At 41.6% G+C, this 24140-nt stretch overlaps 1 protein-coding gene across 2 annotated transcripts in view; it reads right to left on the reverse strand.

Annotated features, from left to right (window-relative positions):
* The window catches only part of LOC139531697 (LIM zinc-binding domain-containing Nebulette-like), a 48586-nt gene that overhangs the window by 5802 nt on the left and 18644 nt on the right, over positions 1–24140 (reverse strand). For both annotated transcript variants that reach the window (XM_071328394.1, XM_071328395.1), the window contains exon 3: positions 3417–3501. In XM_071328394.1, the coding sequence (XP_071184495.1) occupies positions 3417–3501 (85 nt within the window). The remainder of the gene's footprint in view (positions 1–3416; positions 3502–24140) is intronic.

Genomic DNA, 24140 nt, shown 5'->3' on the forward strand with positions numbered 1-24140 from the left:
CTACCGATCCCCGCATTAGCATCATGCTCCATCTACTTTGTCTCCCTGCTTTCTGCTCATATCCTGTCATCAAAATAATGAAAATACCTAAGGAGATCGGAATTCTGTTCTCCTTAAAAAAAAGATTGTGATGCACCGAAAATAAACAGGTAGAAACAATTACTGGTGTAGTTCGAAATTAGGAGTAGGAATGTTAAAATAGATACTCCAACAACACATTTTTTTAAACACTTGATCCTATCTTTTTGGGGCCATGTAAATAGAACCATAGGTTAAATCAGGGAAATCTCCAGTGGAGCCGGAGCCCTATCGGACCCTTAGATTAGTTACCTCAAGCTTAAATAACCAAATTACTGACGCGCCACCGCCTTTGAGAATGTGCTCCAAAAAACAGGCCAAAGAATGGATTGCTTGTGTGCGAAGCAGAGACAAGATGGTATTTTCCTATCCACTGGTTGTTACAGTGTGTGTGTGTGCAATAAACCTTAATGCACTGATACAGTTGGATGAATGTTGACATACAGTAAAGTGATTGTGTGTGGCTCAGTTGCATGGAAATGACAATATCAGGATTGTAGGTTCGATTCTCACTGGGGCCACCTACACAAAAATGTATGCACGCACTACTGTAAGACGCTAAGAATAAAAGCCTCTGCTAAATGGCACGTATAAGTAACTAACAATGAAATGATCTGTAGTTACAGAGTACATAATTTGATCAGTGGCTATGGATACATGACCCTATGTGAGAGTGGGGGAATGGAATCTGCTGATGATTAATACAAGTTATACAATCCAATAATCTGTATGAAGAGGATGATGAGAGTACCTTGATGATTCTGATAGTCAGAAGCTCATCATTACAGAGGAATCGCTGAGAGCCTTGCTTGTGAATACATATAAAGCCATCCATGTCTCCAGACTAGAGGTCCACCGATTAATTGCGGCCGATTTCAAGTTTTCATAACAATCGGAAATCGGTATTTTTGGACACCGATTTGGCCGAATGTTTTTTATTTTATTTATTTTTTCACCTTTATTTAACTAGGCAAGTCAGTTAAGAACACATTCTTATTTTCAATGACGGCCTAGGAACGGTGGGTTAACTGCCTTGCTCAGGGGCAGAACGACAGATTTTTACCTTGTCAGCTAAGGGATTCAATCTTACATTTACATTTACATTTAAGTCATTTAGCAGACGCTCTTATCCAGAGCGACTTACAAATTGGAAAGTTCATACATATTCATCCTGGTCCCCCCGTGGGGAATGAACCCACAACCCTGGCGTTGCAAGCGCCATGCTCTACCAACTGAGCCACACGGGACCTTACAGTTAACTAGTCCAATGCTCTAACCACCTGCTTTACATTGCACTCCACGAGGAGCCTGCCTGTTACGCGAATGCAGTAAGAAGCCATGGTAAGTTGCTAGCTAGCATTAAACTTATCTTATAAAAAACAATAAATCATAATCACTAGTTAACTACACATGGTTGATGATATTACTAGTTTATCTAGCGTGTCCTGCGTTGCATATAATCGATGCGGTGCACATTCGCAAAACAGGACTGTCGTTGCTCCAACGTGTACCTAACCATAAACATCAATGCCTTTCTGAAAATCAATACACAAGTATATATTTTTAAACCTGCATATTTAGCTAAAAGAAATCCAGGTTAGCAGGCAATATTAACCAGGTGAAATTGTGTCACTTCTCTTGCGTTCATTGCACGCAGAGTCGGGGTATATGCAACAGTTTGGGCCGCCTGGCTCGTTGCGAACTAATTTGCCAGAATTTTACGTAATTATGACATAACATTGAAGGTTGTGGAATGTAACAGGAATATTTAGATTTATGGATGCCACCAGTTAGATAAAATATGGAACGGTTCCGTATTTCACTGAAAGAATAAACGTTTTGTTTTCGAGATGATAGTTTCCGGATTCGACCACATTAATGACCTAAGGCTCGTATTTCTGTGTGTTATTATGTTATAATTAAGTCTATGATTTGATAGAGCAGTCTGACTGAGCGGTGGTAGGCAGCAGCAGACTCGTAAGCATTCATTCAAACAGCACTTTCGTGCGCAATGCTCTTCGCAATGCTTCAAGCATTGCGCTGTTTATGACTTCAAGCCTATCAACTGGTGTAACCGATGTGAAATGACTAGCTCGTTAGCGGGGTGCGCGCTAATAGTGTTTCAAACGTCACTCGCTCTGAGACTTGGAGTAGTTGTTCCCCTTGCTCTGCATGGGTAACGCTGCTTCGAGGGTGGCTGTTGTCGATGTGTTCCTGGTTCGAGCCCAGGTAGGAGCGAGCAGAGGGACGGAAGCTGTACTGTTACACTGGCAATACTAAAGTGCCTATAAGAACATCCAATAATCAAAGGTATATGAAATACAAATCGTATAGAGAGAAATAGTCCTATAATTCCTATAATAACTACAACCTAAAACTTCTTACCTGGGAATATTTAAGACTCATGTTAAAAGGAACCACCAGCTTTCATATGTTCTCATGTTCTGAGCAAGGAACTTAAACATTAGCTTTCTTACATGGCACATATTGCACTTTTACTTTCTTCCCAAACACTTTGTTTTTGCATTATTTAAACCAAATTGAACATGTTTCATTATTTATTTGAGGCTAAATTGATTTTATTGATGTATTATATTAAGTTAAAATAAGTGTTCATTCAGTATTGTTGTAATTGTCATTATTACAAATAAATACATTTTTTTATTGTTTAAATCGGCCGATTAATCGGTATGAGCTTTTTTTGGTCCTCCAATAATCGGTATCGGCGTTGAAAAATCATATTCGGTCGACCTCTACTCCAGACACATGTTTGATGCCTTTAGATGATCTGCAGTGTTTATGACTGCAGAATGAAAGCAATACAGCTCTCTGTAGACTAGAGATTCAGGGTAAACCAAATCAGACAAATCCTGTGAGTGAGCTCCCCTCCCTCCCTCCCTCCCTCCCTCCCTCCCTCCCTCCCTCCCTCCCTCCCTCCCTCCCTCCCTCACCTCCCTCCCTCACCTCCCTCCCTCACCTCCCTCCCTCCCTCTCTTTGACGTTCCTGTCTCTTCCTTTTGGCTGTGTTCTGAGCCAAAGGACTGGCATGTGGACAGACACCCAGTGTGTCTGTGTTTCTTTGACAGATGGGCCCTGGCTGTGTGTCCCTGTACAGGCAAGTTAGGGATCTGACAGCCAGATACAGGCAGAAAGGGAGGTATAGTAAAGGAGCAAAACACGGGAGTGGTGTTTCACTGGTGTGGCTACATATTACACCTCTGTGACGACATAGAAGTTTGGATCCTCTAGTTCCTTCATTATTACAATGTGTTTTCCAGCCCAGCACCTGAAAGTGATGTGAATTTGACGACATACATAAAAATTGAAGGCCATCTCACCTGGCTCTGCAATTCACTCTGATGTCTCAGTCTCAGGTTCTCTGGGGTGTCAGTCACAATGGTGAAGGACTGCTTGGGGTAGTGCCTGGAGAGAGAGAGGGTAGGGAGGTACATATGTGAATACTGAACTACTGCTATGAGAAGACGATTCCTCTCCTTTGCACAAATTATTTTCTTTTATAATCTAATGGCAAAGAATGGAGACATTTTCATGTGTCATGTATATTTGAGTGCAAGGTTGTCTCCTACATTTTGGTTATTCACAAAGGATCTAGCTTTTCAGACCCACAATTACAACAACTGAGTCCTATTGGCATATGGACAACTTTTAAGAACAATCATCAAGTAAAATGCTCCCAATAAACATCCCCCAAAAGCCCAGATATACACTGTGTTGAGAATAGAAAATGTAGAATGTGAATAGGACTTAACAGGCACAGGCAATACTTGCTAAAACAATTGCCTATTGAAAAGTCTAAAAGCTGAAAGTTCAGCTATGACCTGATGACAACATTGAAAAAGGGAGACTTTGAATGACCTGAACAAAGGTGACAAACATATCACTGTTACATGGGAAACACTAGGCTCTGCCCACAGCCTTTTGGTTTGAATGATGGAATGACAACTCAAAGCAAAAGAGCAAATTGCGCGCACACACACACACACACACACACACACACACACACACACACACACACACACACACACACACACACACACACACACACACACACACACACACACACACACACACACACACACACACACACACACACACACACACACACACACACACACACACACACACACACACACAAACATATATATATTGGTCTTCTTGAGCTTCAAGATTGCATGTTTGGTTATAGGGGATGAAGGGCCCTTGAATGTGTTTGCCTGGGAGGGATAGAGGGACAGAGGTAGGAAAGAATGGAGGGATGAAGGGATGAAGTGGTTGACCACACTTCATCCCGCACAGGCTGTGACTAAGGATGCCAGGGGGAGCTGGCAAAAGTCCCAGACTGTACACATGGGAGTCTAGAGAACATCAAAAATAGAGAGGTGGACAGAGTACTGAGAGAGAGAGAAGGCCAGATAGTGAGAGAGATGGACAGAGTACTGAGAGAGAAAGAGAGAGAGAGAGAGAGAGAGAGAGAGAGAGAGAGAGAGAGAGAGGGCCAGATAGTGAGTGAAATGGACAGAGTACTGAGAGAGGGCCAGATAGTGAGAGAGATGGACAGAGTACTGAGAGAGAGAGAGAGAGAGAGAGAGAGAGAGAGAGGGGGGCAGATAGTGAGTGAAATGGGCAGAGTACTGAGAGAGAGAGAGACAGATAGTGAGAGAGATGGACAGAGTACTGAGAGAGGGCCAGATAGTGAGAGAGATGGACAGAGTACTGAGAGAGAGAGAGAGAGAGAGAGAGAGAGAGAGAGAGAGAGAGAGAGAGAGAGAGAGAGAGAGAGAGAGAGAGAGAGAGAGAGAGAGAGAGAGAGAGGGCCAGATAGTGAGAGAGATGGACAGAGTACTGAGAGAAGGCCAGATAGTGAGAGAGATGGACAGAGTACTGAGAGAGAGAGGGCCAGATAGTGAGAGAGATGAACAGAGTACTGAGAGAGAGGGACAGATAGTGAGAGAGATCAGTTGATTGTTGTAGATGACTGAGAAAGTGACAGAGGCTGAATGAGAGAGATGGAGGAGATCTCTTTCAGCACAGTTCCAACAGCTATGATGGATGCGTAACCAGGCCAGCTCCGCTCAGTAGTGTGAAAAGCTCTTAGTAGTTGCTAAAGTTGTTGAGTATACATGTTGATGAATTTTTTATGTTATGAATAATATTGGGTTAATTTCTTTTTCATATTTCTGCATGTTTTGCGATTTCCACAAATAAAATTAAAATAATATTTGTTCTAAGACATCAAAAACAAAAACTTACAATGGTAGATTGTAAACAACCATTCTCTTAACAATAACCACAAGGCTAGGGTTACATGGACCAAGTTTTTCACACTGAATGCTTGTTACTACTGTTATAGGCCCCATCTGTCTAACTTTCCTTATTTAAAACAGTCTGGCAGAACACCAAGCAACCACTTGTGTAAACATTTTAAGTATTGGAATGAAGTTTGTGAACGGGAAGGTAAAAAGCAGCTTATTTAAGTTGAACATGCAAAGTACTGGAACATCGCTCACTAAATGTAGGGGTAAAGAGAGGAACTAGTGGTAAAGAGAGGTACTGGAACATCGCTCACTAAATGTAGGGGTAAAGAGAGGAACTAGTGGTAAAGAGAGGTACTGGAACATCGCTCACTAAATGTAGGGGTAAAGAGAGGAACTAGTGGTAAAGAGAGGTACTGGAACATCGCTCACTAAATGTAGGGGTAAAGAGAGGAACTAGTGGTAAAGAGAGGTACTGGAACATCGCTCACTAAATGTAGGGGTAAAGAGAGGAACTAGTGGTAAAGAGAGGTACTGGAACATCGCTCACTAAATGTAGGGGTAAAGAGAGGAACTAGTGGTAAAGAGAGGTACTGGAACATCGCTCACTAAATGTAGGGGTAAAGAGAGGAACTAGTGGTAAAGAGAGGTACTGGAACATCGCTCACTAAATGTAGGGGTAAAGAGAGGAACTAGTGGTAAAGAGAGGTACTGGATCGCTCACTAAATGTAGGGGTAAAGAGAGGAACTAGTGGTAAAGAGAGGTACTGGAACATCGCTCACTAAATGTAGGGGTAAAGAGAGGAACTAGTGGTAAAGAGAGGTACTGGAACATCGCTCACTAAATGTAGGGGTAAAGAGAGGAACTAGTGGTAAAGAGAGGTACTGGAACATCGCTCACTAAATGTAGGGGTAAAGAGAGGAACTAGTGGTAAAGAGAGGTACTGGAACATCGCTCACTAAATGTAGGGGTAAAGAGAGGAACTAGTGGTAAAGAGAGGTACTGGAACATCGCTCACTAAATGTAGGGGTAAAGAGAGGAACTAGTGGTAAAGAGAGGTACTGGAACATCGCTCACTAAATGTAGGGGTAAAGAGAGGAACTAGTGGTAAAGAGAGGTACTGGAACATCGCTCACTAAATGTAGGGGTAAAGAGAGGAACTAGTGGTAAAGAGAGGTACTGGAACATCGCTCACTAAATGTAGGGGTAAAGAGAGGAACTAGTGGTAAAGAGAGGTACTGGAACATCGCTCACTAAATGTAGGGGTAAAGAGAGGAACTAGTGGTAAAGAGAGGTACTGGAACATCGCTCACTAAATGTAGGGGTAAAGAGAGGAACTAGTGGTAAAGAGAGGTACTGGAACATCGCTCACTAAATGTAGGGGTAAAGAGAGGAACTAGTGGTAAAGAGAGGTACTGGAACATCGCTCACTAAATGTAGGGGTAAAGAGAGGAACTAGTGGTAAAGAGAGGTACTGGAACATCGCTCACTAAATGTAGGGGTAAAGAGAGGAACTAGTGGTAAAGAGAGGTACTGGAACATCGCTCACTAAATGTAGGGGTAAAGAGAGGAACTAGTGGTAAAGAGAGGTACTGGAACATCGCTCACTAAATGTAGGGGTAAAGAGAGGAACTAGTGGTAAAGAGAGGTACTGGAACATCGCTCACTAAATGTAGGGGTAAAGAGAGGAACTAGTGGTAAAGAGAGGTACTGGAAGTAAGGGGTTGGTGCCCACAGGATCTTTACAGACAGGTTTCCCAGGTCTTAAAAACAGTAGAGCGACGTAGTCTCAATGGTCTAGCGATCAGTGCCGCTGCCCTCAGAACGCACACGTAACAGTGCCGGGGTGGGTTCAAATCTGACCCACTGCTTACACTCCCTACTCCAGTCTTCAACTGGCTGTCCTATTGATAAAATACCAACTCCTTAGAAGGCTGGAGAGCTGTCATTCAGAACAGGGCTGAGAGGATATTCAGCCGCACAGTTTGACCACTCCACTAAACTGGAGCTCTTGGTGTTTTGAGGGGCTCTGTTTCCCATTCTCTTTCAGCCTCATTCCCTGCCATCTCTCTCGAATGGTTTTGCTGCCAATATACCCATCAACCTTTCATTTGTGGTTTTCCTACTTACACTGTACAGAATTTGATCCATGTGTTTTCCTGCTACCTGTCTAAAATACCAGACCCCTCAGCATGACCTCAGTATGACCCTAACGACCGCACAGAACACTCACTCAGCAAGAGCTATCTTGTGTTGTAATGAAACAAAACAGGCTTTGTCACTATGTCGCCACAGTTCATAAGATTTCCCAACTGGAGAGCAGAGAGCAGCTATAGGATGGGAGAGGGAATTTGAATAGATGTCTGTTAACAATGACGTTGTGGAAGCAACCATTTGGGGCATTATTCTACAACTACAGTACAAATTCAAGCCCCTGATTATTAACTTATCCATGTAGCTCAATGTGTTAGACATTAAACAAAGATTGTGGGTGTGATAAGGGTACATTGTAAGTTGTTCTGAGTAAGAAAGAACATTTGCTAAAATGGTAATCTCGTTGTAAATTTGTGTTACTGTTCTTGTCTATCAGTGTATCAGTGTTTTACTACTTGACATGTTTTATGTTTTTGTGTGGACCCCAGGAAGAATAGCTGCTGTTTCGGCAAAAGATAATTGGGATTTGAATAAACCAATGAACCATTTCCCCTCTCATACGATCCTCTGAACAACAAAGGGAGCAATGTCCGATGATGAGTCAAGAGCTTCACCAGAGTGCAGTATATTGACCTCACACTGATAGAGCTTCACCAGAGTACAGAATACTGACCTCACACTAATAGAGCTTCACTAGAGTACAGTATACTGACCTCACACTAACATAGCTTCACTAGAGTACAGTATATTGACCTCACACTAACATTAAAGAGCTTCACCAGAGTACAGTTTACTGACCTCACACTAACATTAAAGAGCTTCACTAGAGTACAGTATACTGACCTCACACCAACATTACAGAGCTTCACCAGAGTACAGTATATTGACCTCACACTGATAGAGCTTCACCAGAGTACAGTATATTGACCTCACACTAATAGAGCTTCAGCAGAGTACAGTATATTGACCTCACACTAATAGAGCTTCACCAGAGTACAGTATATTGACCTCACACTAATAGAGCTTCACTAGAGTACAGTATACTGACCTCACACTAACATAGCTTCACTAGAGTACAGTATATTGACCTCACACTAACATTAAAGAGCTTCACCAGAGTACAGTTTACTGACCTCACACTAACATTAAAGAGCTTCACTAGAGTACAGTATACTGACCTCACACCAACATTACAGAGCTTCACCAGAGTACAGTATATTGACCTCACACTAATAGAGCTTCAGCAGAGTACAGTATATTGACCTCACACTAATAGAGCTTCACCAGAGTACAGTATATTGAACTCACACTAACAGAGCTTCACTGGAGTACAGTATATTGACCTCACACTAACATTACAGAGCTTCACCAGAGTACAGTATATTGACCTCACACTAACAGTACAGAGCTTCACCAGAGTACAGTATATTGACCTTACACTAACAGTACAGCGCTTCACCAGAGTACAGTATACTGACCTCACACTAACAGTACAGAGCTTCACCAGAGTACAGTATACTGATCTCACACTAATAGAGCTTCACTAAAGTACAGTATACTGACCTCACACTAACATTAAAGAGCTTCACCAGAGTACAGTATACTGACCTCACACCAACATTACAGAGCTTTACTAGAGTACAGTGTACTGACCTCACACTAATAGAGCTTCACCAGAGTACAGTATACTGACCTCACACTAATAGAGCTTCACTAGAGTACAGTATACTGACCTCACACTAATAGAGCTTCACTAGAGTACAGTATACTGACCTCACACTAACATTATAGAGCTTCACCAGAGTACAGTATACTGACCTCACACCAACATTACAGAGCTTTACTAGAGTACAGTATACTGACCTCACACTGATAGAGCTTCACCAGAGTACAGAATACTGACCTCACACTAATAGAGCTTCACCAGAGTACAGAATACTGACCTCACACTGATAGAGCTTCACCAGAGTACAGAATACTGACCTCACACTAATAGAGCTTCACTAGAGTACAGTATACTGACCTCACACTAATAGAGCTTCACCAGAGTACAGTTTACTGACCTCACACTAACATTAAAGAGCTTCACTAGAGTACAGTATACTGACCTCACACCAACATTACAGAGCTTCACCAGAGTACAGTATATTGACCTCACACTAATAGAGCTTCAGCAGAGTACAGTATATTGACCTCACACTAACAGAGCTTCACCAGAGTACAGTATATTGACCTCACACTAACAGTACAGAGCTTCACCAGAGTACAGTATATTGACCTTACACTAACAGTACAGCGCTTCACCAGAGTACAGTATACTGACCTCACACTAACAGTACAGAGCTTCACCAGAGTACAGTATACTGATCTCACACTAATAGAGCTTCACTAAAGTACAGTATACTGACCTCACACTAACATTAAAGAGCTTCACCAGAGTACAGTATACTGACCTCACACCAACATTACAGCGCTTTACTAGAGTACAGTGTACTGACCTCACACTAATAGAGCTTCACCAGAGTACAGTATACTGACCTCACACTAATAGAGCTTCACTAGAGTACAGTATACTGACCTCACACTAATAGAGCTTCACTAGAGTACAGTATACTGACCTCACACTAACATTATAGAGCTTCACCAGAGTACAGTATACTGACCTCACACCAACATTACAGAGCTTTACTAGAGTACAGTATACTGACCTCACACTAATAGAGCTTCACTAGAGTACAGTATACTGACCTCACACTAATAGAGCTTCACTAGAGTACAGTATACTGACCTCACACTAACATTAAAGAGCTTCACTAGAGTACAGTATACTGACCTCACACCAACATTACAGAGCTTCACCAGAGTACAGTATATTGACCTCACACTAATAGAGCTTCAGCAGAGTACAGTATATTGACCTCACACCAACATTACAGAGCTTTACTAGAGTACAGTATACTGACCTCACACTAATAGAGCGTCACTAGAGTACAGTATACTGACCTCACACTAATAGAGCTTCACTAGAGTACAGTATACTGACCTCACACTAACATTAAAGAGCTTCACTAGAGTACAGTATACTGACCTCACACCAACATTACAGAGCTTCACCAGAGTACAGTATATTGACCTCACACTAATAGAGCTTCAGCAGAGTACAGTATATTGACCTCACACTAATAGAGCTTCACTAGAGTACAGTATACTGACCTCACACTAATAGAGCTTCAGCAGAGTACAGTATATTGACCTCACACTAATAGAGCTTCACTAGAGTACAGTTTACTGACCTCACACTAATAGAGCTTCAGCAGAGTACAGTATATTGACCTCACACTAATAGAGCTTCACTAGAGTACAGTATATTGACCTCACACTAATAGAGCTTCACCAGAGTACAGTATACTGACCTCACACTAATAGAGCTTCAGCAGAGTACAGTATACTGACCTCACACTAATAGAGCTTCACCAGAGTACAGTTTACTGACCTCACACTAATAGAGCTTCACCAGAGTACAGTATACTGACCTCACACTAATAGAGCTTCACCAGAGTACAGTTTACTGACCTCACACTAATAGAGCTTCACCAGAGTACAGTTTACTGACCTCACACTAATAGAGCTTCACCAGAGTACAGTTTACTGACCTCACACTAATAGAGCTTCACTAGAGTACAGTATACTGACCTCACACTAACATTATAGAGCTTCACCAGAGTACAGTATACTGACCTCACACCAACATTACAGAGCTTTACTAGAGTACAGTATACTGACCTCACACTAATAGAGCTTCACCAGAGTACAGTTTACTGACCTCACACTAATAGAGCTTCACTAGAGTACAGTATATTGACCTCACACTAATAGAGCTTCACCAGAGTACAGTTTACTGACCTCACACTAATAGAGCTTCACTAGAGTACAGTATACTGACCTCACACTAATAGAGCTTCACTAGAGTACAGTATACTGACCTCACACTAATAGAGCTTCACCAGAGTACAGTTTACTGACCTCACACTAATAGAGCTTCACCAGAGTACAGTATACTGACCTCACACTAATAGAGCTTCACTAGAGTACAGTATATTGACCTCACACTAATAGATCTTCACTAGAGTACAGTATATTGACCTCACACTAATAGAGCTTCACTAGAGTACAGTATACTGACCTCACACTAATAGAGCTTCACCAGAGTACAGTTTACTGACCTCACACTAATAGAGATTCACCAGAGTACAGTTTACTGATCTCACACTGATAGAGCTTCACTAGAGTACAGTATACTGACCTCACACTAACATTACAGAGCTTCACCAGAGTACAGTATATTGACCTCACACTAACATTACAGAGCTTCACCAGAGTACAGTATATTGACCTCACACTAACATTACAGAGCTTCACCAGAGTACAGTATATTGACCTCACACTAACATTACAGAGCTTCAGCAGAGTACAGTATATTGACCTCACACTAACATTACAGAGCTTCACTAGAGTACAGTATACTGCCCTCACTAACATTACAGAGCTTCACTAGAGTACAGTATACTGACCTTACACAAGTAGAGCTTCACTAGAGTACAGTATATTGACCTCACACTAACATTACAGAGCTTCATCAGAGTACAGAATACTGACCTCACACTAACATTAAAGAGCTTCATCAGAGTACAGAATACTGACCTCACACTAACATTAAAGAGCTTCGTCAGAGTACAGAATACTGACCTCACACTAACATTAAAGAGCTTCATCAGAGTACAGAATACTGACCTCACACTAATATAGCTTCACCAGAGTACAGTATACTGACCTCACACTAATAGAGCTTCACTAGAGTACAGTATACTGACCTCACACTAACATTACAGAGCTTCACTAGAGTACAGTATACTGACCTCACACTAACATTACAGAGCTTCACTAGAGTACAGTATAATGACCTCACTAACATTACAGATCTTCACTAGAGTACAATATACTGACCTTACACAAGTAGAGCTTCACTAGAGTACAGTATTTTGACCTCACACTAACATTACAGAGCTTCACTAGAGTACAGTATACTGACCTCACTAACATTACAGAGCTTCACTAGAGTACAGTATACTGACCTCACACTAATAGAGCTTGACCAGAGTACAGAATACTGACCTCACACTAATAGAGCTTCATCAGAGTACAGTATACTGACCTCACACTAATAGAGCTTGACCAGAGTACAGAATACTGACCTCACACTAATAGAGCTTCATCAGAGTACAGTATACTGACCTCACACTAATAGAGCTTCATCAGAGTACAGTATACTGACCTCACACTAATAGAGCTTCACTAGAGTACAGTATACTGACACTAACATTACAGAGCTTCACTAGAGTACAGTATACTGACACTAACATTACAGAGCTTCACTAGAGTACAGAATACTGACCTCACACTAATAGAGCTTCACTAGAGTACAGTATACTGACCTCACACTAATAGAGCTTCACTAGAGTACAGTATACTGACCTCACACTAATAGAGCTTCACTAGAGTACAGTATACTGACCTCACACTAATAGAGCTTCACTAGAGTACAGTTTATTGACCTCACACTAATAGAGCTTCACTAGAGTACAGTTTACTGACCTCACACTAACATTACAGAATCATCATTGTCTGAAAAAAGACACAGACAGGTAGCCCCATGGGAGTACACAGTTAACCACAGCCTAGGTAAACTCAAACCAAGATAGCCACCCAAAAGATCCACTGCTTTTCAGTGTGTTGTTGCGGATAAGACATATCTATGGAAGGCTTTACCACTGTTATTGTTTATTGGTGACAATAATAAAGTCTGTCAGTATGTAACATCACTTTCCACACAGCAATTACTTCCTGGAAACAATCTAGTGAGATCCCTTAACACGTCTCTGGGGGACGAGCTACACAATACAGGGAGGATGAGGAACAAGAGGACCAATGAAGTACATCGACTCTTCTGTTTCTCTTCCTCTATTTCCAGCTCATTTTCACCACTGGTACCACAAATGAGATGTCAGTAGTGTTGTTTAACTCCTGGCCTAGAGGTTCCAAGTACTGCTGCTTGTTCTTTTTATCACCACACACCTGGTGTCCCAGGTCTGAACCAGTCACTACACCACTCTGTTTGTCACGGCTCTCAATCAGTTCCTCATTAGAGGTTTGGCCCCTCAGGCCAGGAGTTGAATAGTCCTGCCACAGGGCATCTAAAAGACGTAAAAAAAAAGACAGGCAAACAACTTGGTCCCAGTGGTGCTATTCCGGAAAACCAAACTTGTAGGTAGAGTGCCTTCAAAACAAGCATTCTCTCTCTCTGTCACATGAGCGGAGGCTCAGAGAAAGGTTTCATGTGTGGCTTTGGTTACCGTCTCTTAGGCATGGACAGCTAAAAGACCTGGGGAGAGGAGAGAGTGTATGTGTGGGTGGCCTGTGTGGATAAGTGAGTATGTGTGGGAGCTCTGTCCTCTACAGGTCCTCTGTTTAGCTGCCTCTACCTCCCCCTCTCCAGGCCTAGAGTTACACTTCAGTGGCCCCAGTCTCCATTGACAACGCTGGACACTTTGTTTGGGCGGCGCAACTCAATCCCCTGAAACAAAGGCCCACTCTGTGGGATGTCATACACTCGCTCGGCAGCCAAGGTACCTCTTCCTTGGCCAGAATAAAAAAGAAAGGTACAATAAGCTATTTATCCCTGGACTACAGAATTAAAAAACCTCCTGGAATGTGAGATCCCCCAATTATTCCCCCTGTTTGTATTTACTTTACTTTGAGGTTCTTACCATGTCCATTTTTTTCCATCTGGTAGGAATATTGCTATATTGGAGCAGAATGGAGACAACAATCAGTTTGACCTTGAAAGAAATATGTGATTGCCACAACAAAATGAACACAAATAACCTCTGTTATATACGTGTTGCCACAACAGCTGAGAACAAATAACCTCTGTTATATACGTGTTGCCACAACAGCTGAGAACAAATAACCTCTTAATAAGGACCAACCTGGGTATACAGACAGGAATATACAGGCCAAAGCACATCCACTCGCTATGGTAACAATGTTTTTACTTTAGCCACATCTGAAACAACTAAACAAACAGATTGCTTTGTGTGTCCTTGCGTCAGGAAAACAGTAAAAGATTAAAAAAAGTCATAAAATGTGGCATATCAAGAAACGCCTAGTTCCAACCACATTCAAACTTCTAGTTAAACCTCCCAGCATAGCCCCTGTCTGGGGAGTAAGGTGTGGCCTATAACATCAACTGCATGCCCGTTATACAAAAGATCACAGTAGGAATCAAACATTTGGTTCTTGTTTTGGTATGCTTCAAAACAGTCAATCTCTAAGGTCTACTAATTCAAAGGGCCAGATGTACCAGGAGTTTTTCCAATAGGTGATTGAAAATGAAAACAAAGCTCTCCAGCCATTCCACTTATTTCATGTATTTCAGTCCGAGCCCATCTGATTCAACCAATCATGACTTGATGATCAGGGGAATCTAGTGTGTTAGGTCTGCAATAGATCAAATATGTCTAAACTGGGGGTAGTTGAGGAGAGGTTTGGGACACACTATAGTATCTAATATAGGTATTTCAGTGAAAATCACAACTGTCACTTTCTCCTGCCTCATAACACAAGTTTCCAATTGGCTCATTCCACCCCTCTCCTCTCCACTGCGACTCTTTCCCAGGTTGTTATTCAGAAAGTGAACATTCTCAAACTGACCTTGTAAAATAACGTTGAATGCATAATGTGTTGGCTCAGGACAGATCCAGAGAAATGGGATCGTTAAGAGGAGGGAAAGATACGATGACTTGGCTTGCTGCCATTTACTGTGGGAGGGATTCTTAACCCAGGAAACAGAGCAAAAGTCAGTTCAAACGAAGCATGAGCGCACACTGCTCACACACACACACACACACACACACACACACACACACACACACACACACACACACACACACACACACACACACACACACACACACACACACACACACACACACACACACACACACTTTTCATGCTGGCTTGAACACAGACATATAGACATATATATATATATATATATATATATAGCATACTATATAACCAAATATGCACTAACTAGCATGAACTCTATCAAAAATGGACCCCCACACCAACGCCCGCACGGACACACACAGTATTCTTCTGAGTGCTGCAGCCTGCATTATAGTGCATTTGGAAAGTATTCAGACCCCTTCCCTTTTTCCACATTTTGTAACGTTACAGCCTTATTCTAAAATGGATAAAATAAAACATTTTCCTCATCAATCTGCACACAATACCCCATAATGACAAATCGAAAACAGAAATACCTTATTCACATACAGTTGAAGTCGGACGTTTACATACACCTTAGCCAAATACATTTAAACTCAGTTTTTCACAATTCCTGACATTTAATCCTAGTAAAAATGCTCTGTTTTAGGTCAGTTAGGATCAACACTATATTTTAAGGATGTGAAATGTCAGAATAATAGTAGAGAGAATGATTTATTTCAGCTTATATTTCTTTCATCACATTTCCAGTGGGTCAGAAGTTCACATACACTCAATTAGTATTTGGTAGCATTGCCTTTAAATTGTTTAACTTGGGTCAAATGTTTCAGGTAGCCTTCCACAAACTTCCCACAATAAGTTGGGTGAATGTTGGCCCATTCCTCCTGACAGAGCTGGTGTAACTGAGTCAGGTTTGTAGGCCTCCTTGCTCGCACATGCTTTTTCAGTTCTGTCCACAAATTTTCTATGGGATTGAGGTCAGGGCTTTGTGATGGCCACTCCAATACCTTGACTTTGTTGTCCTTAAGCCATTTTGCCACAACTTTGGAAGTATGCTTGGGGTCATTGTCCATTTGGAAGACCCATTTGCAACCAAGCTTTAACTTCCTGACTGATGTCTTGAGATGTTGCTTCAATATATCCACATAATTTCCCTCCCTCATGATGCCATCTATTTTGTGAAGTGCACCAGTCCCTCCTGCAGCAAAGCAGCCCCACAACATGATGCTGCCACTCCCATGCTTCACGGTTGGGATGGTGTTCTTTGGCTTGCAAGCCTCCCCCTTTTTCCTCCAAACATAACGATGGTCATTATGGCCAAACAGTTCTATTTTTGTTTCATCAGACCAGAGGACATTTCTTCAAAAAGTACGATCTTTGTCCCCATGTGCAGTTGCAAACCGTAGTCTGGCTTTTATTGGCGGTTTTGGAGCAGTGGCTTCTTCCTTGCTGAGCGGCCTTTCAGGTTATGTTGATATAGGACTCTCAGACTTGTGGAGGTCTAAAAAAAAAAATCTGAGGTCTTGGTTGATTTCTTTTGATTTTCCAATGATGTCAAGCAAAGAGGCACTGAGTTTGAAGGTAGGACTTGAAATACATCCACAGGTACATCTTCAATTGACTCAAATTATGTCAATTAACCTTGTGATACAGAATTGTGATACAGTGAATTATAAGTGAAATAATCTGTCTGTAAACAATTGTTGGGGAAATTACTTGTGTCATGCACAAAGTAGATGTCCTAACCGACTTGCCAAAACTATGGTTTGTTAACAAGAAATTTGTGGAGTGGTTGAATAACGAGTTTTAATGACTCAAACCTAAGCGTATGTAAACTTCCGACTTCAACTGTAACTATTTGTTCAGCACTTTTGAAATGTACAGCGACATTCAGAATATGGGCCGTTCTTACAGTGTTCTCCCTGTACACCAAGTCAGAACTGTAGGATAAATAAAGAGGGCATATAAGCAGACAATGAATGCTCTTCCAATATTCAATGATTACATTTCTCTAAAACAGGCTATAGGCTACATGTGCACCACCAAGTCAGAACAGTAGGTGAAATTAAGAGGGGAAAAGGTACCAAATTATTAGGGTGAGGCACATGGGCTACTAACAGCTTACTACAAAACATACACTTAGTATTACTTTCTTAGCTACAGTATACATATCTCCCTGGCATATTACATCATTTATGCAGAAGCATACAATACATTTTTGGACTTGTTGTGCTGTGCTCACTTGAACAGGAAGGTGGCGCGGCGGTCCTTCGTGGGCAAATTGTGTCATCAAAGTCTGGCATTCTCTGGATTTATGGTGCTTTCGAGACAACTGGGAAATCTGAAAAAAACAAGGTTGAATCATGATGCCGTCAGTGATCTTCAGGTCGTAGTTCGGGAAAGAGGCCCGAATTGCCGATTTGCAATTCTGAGTTGGATGACTGTTCAAAACATATTTTCCCAGTCAGAGCTCGTTTTGTCCCCGAGTTCCCAGTTGTCTTGAACTCACTGAAGTCAGATTTCCCAGTTCCAAGTTTCCAGTTGTTTTTAGCACGGCAGAAGTCATGCTAGATGTTTATTCTTTTAAGCTTGGAAAAGAGACCCTTAAACCCAGACTTGGGACCACACACCCACTTCACTGAATTTTTATTTGATTTATTTCACCTTTATTTAACCAGGTAGGCAAGTTGAGAACAAGTTCTCATTTACAATTGCGACCTGGCCAAGATAAAGCAAAGCAGTTCGACACATACAACAACACAGAGTTACACATGGAGTAAAACAAACATACAGTCAATAATTCAGTAGAAAAATAAGTCTATATACAATGTGAGCAAATGAGGTGAGATAAGGAAGGTAAAGGCAAAAAAAGGCCATGGTGGCGAAGTAAATACAATATAGCAAGTAAAACACTGGAATGGTAGATTTGCAGTGGAAGAATGTGTAAAGTAGAAATATAAATAATGGGGTGCAAAGGAGCAAAATAAATAAATACAGTAGGGGAAGAGGTACTTGTTTGGGCTAAATTATAGATGGGCTATGTACAGGTGCAGTAATCTGTGAGCTGCTCTGACAGCTGGTGCTTAAAGCTAGTGAGGGAGATAAGTGTTTCCAGTTTCAGAGATTTTTGTAGTTCTTTCCAGTCATTGGCAGCAGAGAACTGGAAGGAGAGGCAGCTAAAGGAGGAATTGGCTTTGGGGGTGACCAGAGAGATATACCTGCTGGAGCGTGTGCTACAGGTGGGTGCTGCTATGGTGACTAGCAAGCTAGTGATTGCTTTGCAATGCTTGCAGTTAGCTACTGATTCCTTCCAAACCACTCATTGTTGAATTTGCGATTTCCAACTTGTGTAATGTTTATGTCTGTCATGACGTCGCCTGCTTGGGTAGTGCAAACCCCATCCCCCTCTCCCTGCCTCTCCCTTTCCTACCACAACCCATGCGGTGATCACAGAGAGATGTCGTAAATTCCTGAGAATCTCCTCATGGCCCAACAGTATTAGACAGAGGGTAAACTTTCAGGACAAAGGAATTCTCTTCCACCTCACAGAACTTGAGGTACGAACATATTTCATATTCCTGCAAAAGTATGAAAGATCGGTGGAGAGTCCAACTATGAACCGGTCCATTTGTCACCACGTGGGAAACTCATGTGAGACTGTGGGACCACATTACCATACCGCTGTTTATATAATAACCTCAGATATGAGGTTTACATCTGTTTGTTGTATAAAATGAATGAGTGAGTATGATACTGTTTGTATAATTCTGTAATATGATTTTGAACTGTTTAATGAAGAAAAATACAAATCCTTTTTTATTTGAACTAAATCCAGGACCCGCCCCTGAGCCAGTTGGGTCAGAGACCATGGGACAGCCCCTCTCTGCTATCCGAATAAAAGCCAACTATGAGAAATTACCATTAAACCATGTTTTTCTCCATTAGGAGGAGAACGAAGGTTGAGTACCATTGCTGAATCTTTAACCATACCACGTGGTTAAAACTCTTAGGCGAATAAGAACAAGTTTTGATATTGACTACTAGTCTGCAGCTAGGAATTCGGTATCATTGAACGCGAAGAAAGACAACCGCCGAAACATCCATTCTATAACGAATGTCACTCTGAACTCTCCACAATAACTACGACAGAAGGAACTCCAACAAAAACTAACTTCTCTCCAACGATCAAGACGACACACAATGAGCGTAAATATATATATATTGATTGCAATTGTTCCCGAATGAGTGAGCGTTCATGTGCAAGGATTAGCATGTCAATTGTTATAAAGAGTATACGCTGTAGTGACTTCTGAATCGACCCCCCATCCATCCCTTTTGTCTAACAAGCCGCTATGCCGGTTCAGCCCACTAGGGCATATTTCTCCTATCATTCCATGTAACTATTTTAAGTTTGTTTGTTTGTTTATGCATTTCTGTGAATTAATTAGTTAGTAATAAATAAATGATTTAAGACAATTGATGTATGGATGACTCATAGTGAAGACTGGGTTCGTGCAGATAATCAACAATTTACGACGTTTGGAATGAGACTAACGTGAGGTACAGTAAATAAATCATTAATTAGAGGACTATTGATCAGATATGAAAATATCTGAAAGGTTATATTGGGAAATTATAACTTTGTAATCTAATAACTTTCCCTGGTGCCCTCGAATTCATAGTTAATTAGTTACGTTATTACTCAAGTGATCGCGTAATCCCTAATTACAGGAATCTTTGATAAAAACTATAAGTCTTCAATTTAACGATAGCAAAGACACGACATGTCCAATGGCCGATGAGCACCGATACATTTTAGCTATAATTTATCTTCATTATTTTCCTGAATGATGGGTCACCAATGGTTGATTGCCATTGTGCATACCCACTGGGTACACACTAGTTGAATCAACATTGTTTTCACGTCATTTCAATAAAATTACGTTGCACCAATGTGGAATAGAAGTTGATTTGACATCTGTGCACAGTGAGTAGTCCCTGTAGAACTAAAGTATACTTTCAAATGAACACTAAGTGACAAATGATTAGGATGAAAATGGTCTCCCGTAGCAACGGCTCACACATACACGTCTCTTTCAACCCTGAGAATTCACTGGTGTGTATGCTGAATGGGACTATTTTAGAAACAAGTTTATTAGGCAGGGTAGGGGTGGAGTGGATTGGGGTGGGTCTTGTAAGTCTCTCTTGTACCTCTGCACACACAATAACACTTTTTCTCCTCTCAGCAGGGCAGAAAAACATAGCTGCCAACCAGGTGTACGTGGTCTAATTACAAGAGTCAGGGTCAATGTGGGGTGCTGTTGTTGACATCGGTACCGCTCACCCCCCCCCCTTTCTCTCTCCCTCTCCCTCACTGTCTGTCTTTCCCTCTGTCTCCGGGTCATCCATCTATCAGGGATGGCTCATTTACTCACCTCTCTCTCTGTGTTTTGGATGAATATGTGAGGAGAGTCTATGGGATACCAAGCTTCAGTCATGAATCAGCTTGCTACTCACTGTAAACAAATCTGGCAACCCATCTACCTCTGCCTCGAACCCAACACCTTGGGTTTGCGTCTCTCAATTGTCTAAGGTGTCTTCCTCTTTCCATATCTCTTTCTTCTGCTTCATCAAATTACTGATAGAAAGATGTCTAGAATTAGATTTTCACTTGTCCAGTTCTTAAAGGAGCAGTAGGCAGCTTTTTGGGCGACCATACCAAATTCACGTAGAAATGTGAACCATTTAAATTTTATCAACCAGGAAATGGCTGAGTGATTTCAGCCTATTGTACCTTTAAATATCAATGTACAGTAGATGGATGGAAGGAGACAAGGAGCAGAGGCTACTGTCAAACGGAACCCCATTACTGATGAAGAGCCAAACTAACGTAGCTAAAGAGGACCCAATAATGTGCATTTTGACATTTGACCTTTAGCAATGTGCATATTTCTCATCTCCAACATGCATTACTCTGTCGTGATCTAACAATGCATTACTCTGTCGTAATCTAACAATGCATTACTCTCTGTCGTAATCTAACAATGCATTACTCTCTGTCGTAATCTAACAATGCATTACTCTCTGTCGTAATCTAACAATGCATTACTCTCTGTCGTGATCTAACAATGCATTACTCTGTCGTGATCTAACAATGCATTACTCTGTCGTGATCTAACAATGCATTACTCTCTGTCGTAATCTAAAAATGCATTGCTCTTTGTCGTAATCTAACAATACATTGCTCTCTGTCGTAATCTAACAATGCATTACTCTCTGTCGTAATCTAACAATGCATTACTCTCTGTCGTAATCTAACAATGCATTACTCTCGTTGATAATTGGCACTGGAGAAGTGTTATAGCTAATTACACATAACGCACCACTTCCATTTGATAATGTTATCAATTTCTACTTCAAGGCTTTGCGTGAGTGTGCGCTCATAACCCCTGGTGAATAAATAAATAAAAACAGCACTGAGTAAATGACAAAATGCTAAATGGGTCTTTGCATCCCCCTGGTAAGACAGAAACCGATCCCAAACTGCTTGATTTACATGACTGAAGCATTTTGTTCTCACATGCACGTCAGACCTAAATATAACCCCTCGTGTCCTTTCAGACACCGTTTCCAATAATACACTCAGAGACATCCTGTTCACATCGAAAGTTTGCTTATTATTCGGGTGAAACGGCAGAGATTTACAATGCTCTGACGCTGGCGTATTGTGAGGACCGATGTGGAGGGCATTGTTTAAATGTTACTGTGGCATTATCATGCTGTCTGTGGGTGACCCTCCCAGTCTGCAGTAGCACTAGGTTGGTCCTATTCTGCACTGTTTTGGTTTGGTTTCCTGAGCGAGAGAGAAAAAATGGTTGCTTTGATGTCCGGCGGCGTGGGTTGGTGGGGGTTCCAACTTCCTGTTACCTTGGCCTGGTGGGATATAACAGAGGGAGCCACAGACGGCCATCCCCGTCAATGTTCTTTTTTTGAACACACACAAAGACAAATGCATGTCCACGACACCACTGTCCATAACTTGTTAAACAATGCTGAGTGAATTATCACCGACAGGCTGGTGTTCTCCCTCTCTTGGCGGTTCTGTGACTGCACGCTGAGACAATTTATTTCAATCCTAATGCTGTTATCTCCCTTGTATGGAATATGACTTTCACATTCATCATTCAAAATGCCATGTCAGTGAAGCAACATTTTTCCACTGACCAGTCACTCTCTATAGGCACCTGATGGGAGAGGTGTTGATAAAACTGTGTGACTTCTAGCAGCTGAAATAAAAACCTTCCAAGGACGTGTCGTCTAGTCCAGGTAAATCCATCTGTACAAGATGGTCTCTTTGTACTCTTCTCACAAGCGAACCCTTCGTCAGTTGTGTGATGCTCAGCCAAGCGGAAACAAACATGGCGTCAGCTCCATGTGTTGTTATACAGGTTGCTGCACAAAGTATCGAAAGAATAGCATTGTCTGGACTTTTAAAAACTGGCAGCCATGTTCCTAACTGCCACCCAAAAACATGGACACGACAGTGAGTATTCTTCCTGCCTTGTTACACTGACAGTGTGGTATTTCACCAAGCAGGAATGCAGACTTACTCTTGAAAACACTGTATTGTGAAACAACTCTACATTGTCTGCTGTGATTGTACTTTATACAGTAGGAGCCATAATATAATGGACCTTAGTTATGTTTCAGCCTCACTGTAGACTGTATATTACACATAACATTTATTATCTTCCCTCAGGTTTACAGCCAAAAAACATGTGTCCCCCAAATCAGGGTGGATCCATGGCACCTGTGTCAGACTGTGTCCCCCCTGTCTGTGTACCCCGGGGGCCCTTTCCCCACAACAGGCCTGTTCTGGAGCTATACTCTGTGCTAGTCCATATGTTCTACAACAGCCTCTCATCCTGGCTTTGACCCCAAAAACAGGCAGATCTCAGAACCTCCACTTATACAAATGAAGAAGAAGAAAGTCGCATACACTAGTTTCTCCTTGCTGTGTATTTACAGTATATGACTGAGCTGTCAGCTAAAGAGCCTTCATCCGGGTATGAACATACACTTAAATATCTTTATAGATATACTCAGTGGCAACACGTCATTCAGGGCGTTCTGTTTTGAGCCCCACATTTTTAGCAGAGCCTGTTTTGCATGTTATTTTGGCATTAATACGTGTCACATATCAGCTTGCAAACAATAGAAATATATATATATCATTGAGTTAATAAAGCCACATACATACATGGTATCTTTATTGTTTTCTTGAGTAGGGCAGCTCCAAAATGCAGGTGTTTCAGCCTAGCTCAATGCTTTCAGTGGTGGTGGGGCAAGCCAGCAGAAAATACGGAGCGTTGCGCCGTGATTGGCTCAGTGTTCTGACACTCATGGGGACAATACGTCAGTATTTTCCCCTCTTAATTTTGCCTACTGTTCTGACTTGGTGGTGCACATGCAGCATACAGTATAACCAGTTTTAGAGAAATGTAATCATTGAATATTGTAAGAACTTTCATTGTCGGCTTATATGCCCTCGTTATTTAGCCGACGGTTCTGACTTGGTCTACAGGGAGAACACTGTAAGAACGGCACATGACAAGGCTCTGCTGATAGCCAGGTGTAGCAGTGGTATAGTGCAATTAATGTATTGTTTAGTGTTGTGTAGTGTCTTTGCTGGCATGCATTCCACATAATTTTTTTGTTGTTGCCCCACCTAGATTTACATGTTAAAATCGCAACTGGATAAACTCTATCTATAGACTTTGTTTATG

Source organism: Salvelinus alpinus, chromosome 10, assembly GCF_045679555.1.
Source record: "Salvelinus alpinus chromosome 10, SLU_Salpinus.1, whole genome shotgun sequence".
Taxonomy (NCBI): Eukaryota; Metazoa; Chordata; class Actinopteri; order Salmoniformes; family Salmonidae; genus Salvelinus; species Salvelinus alpinus.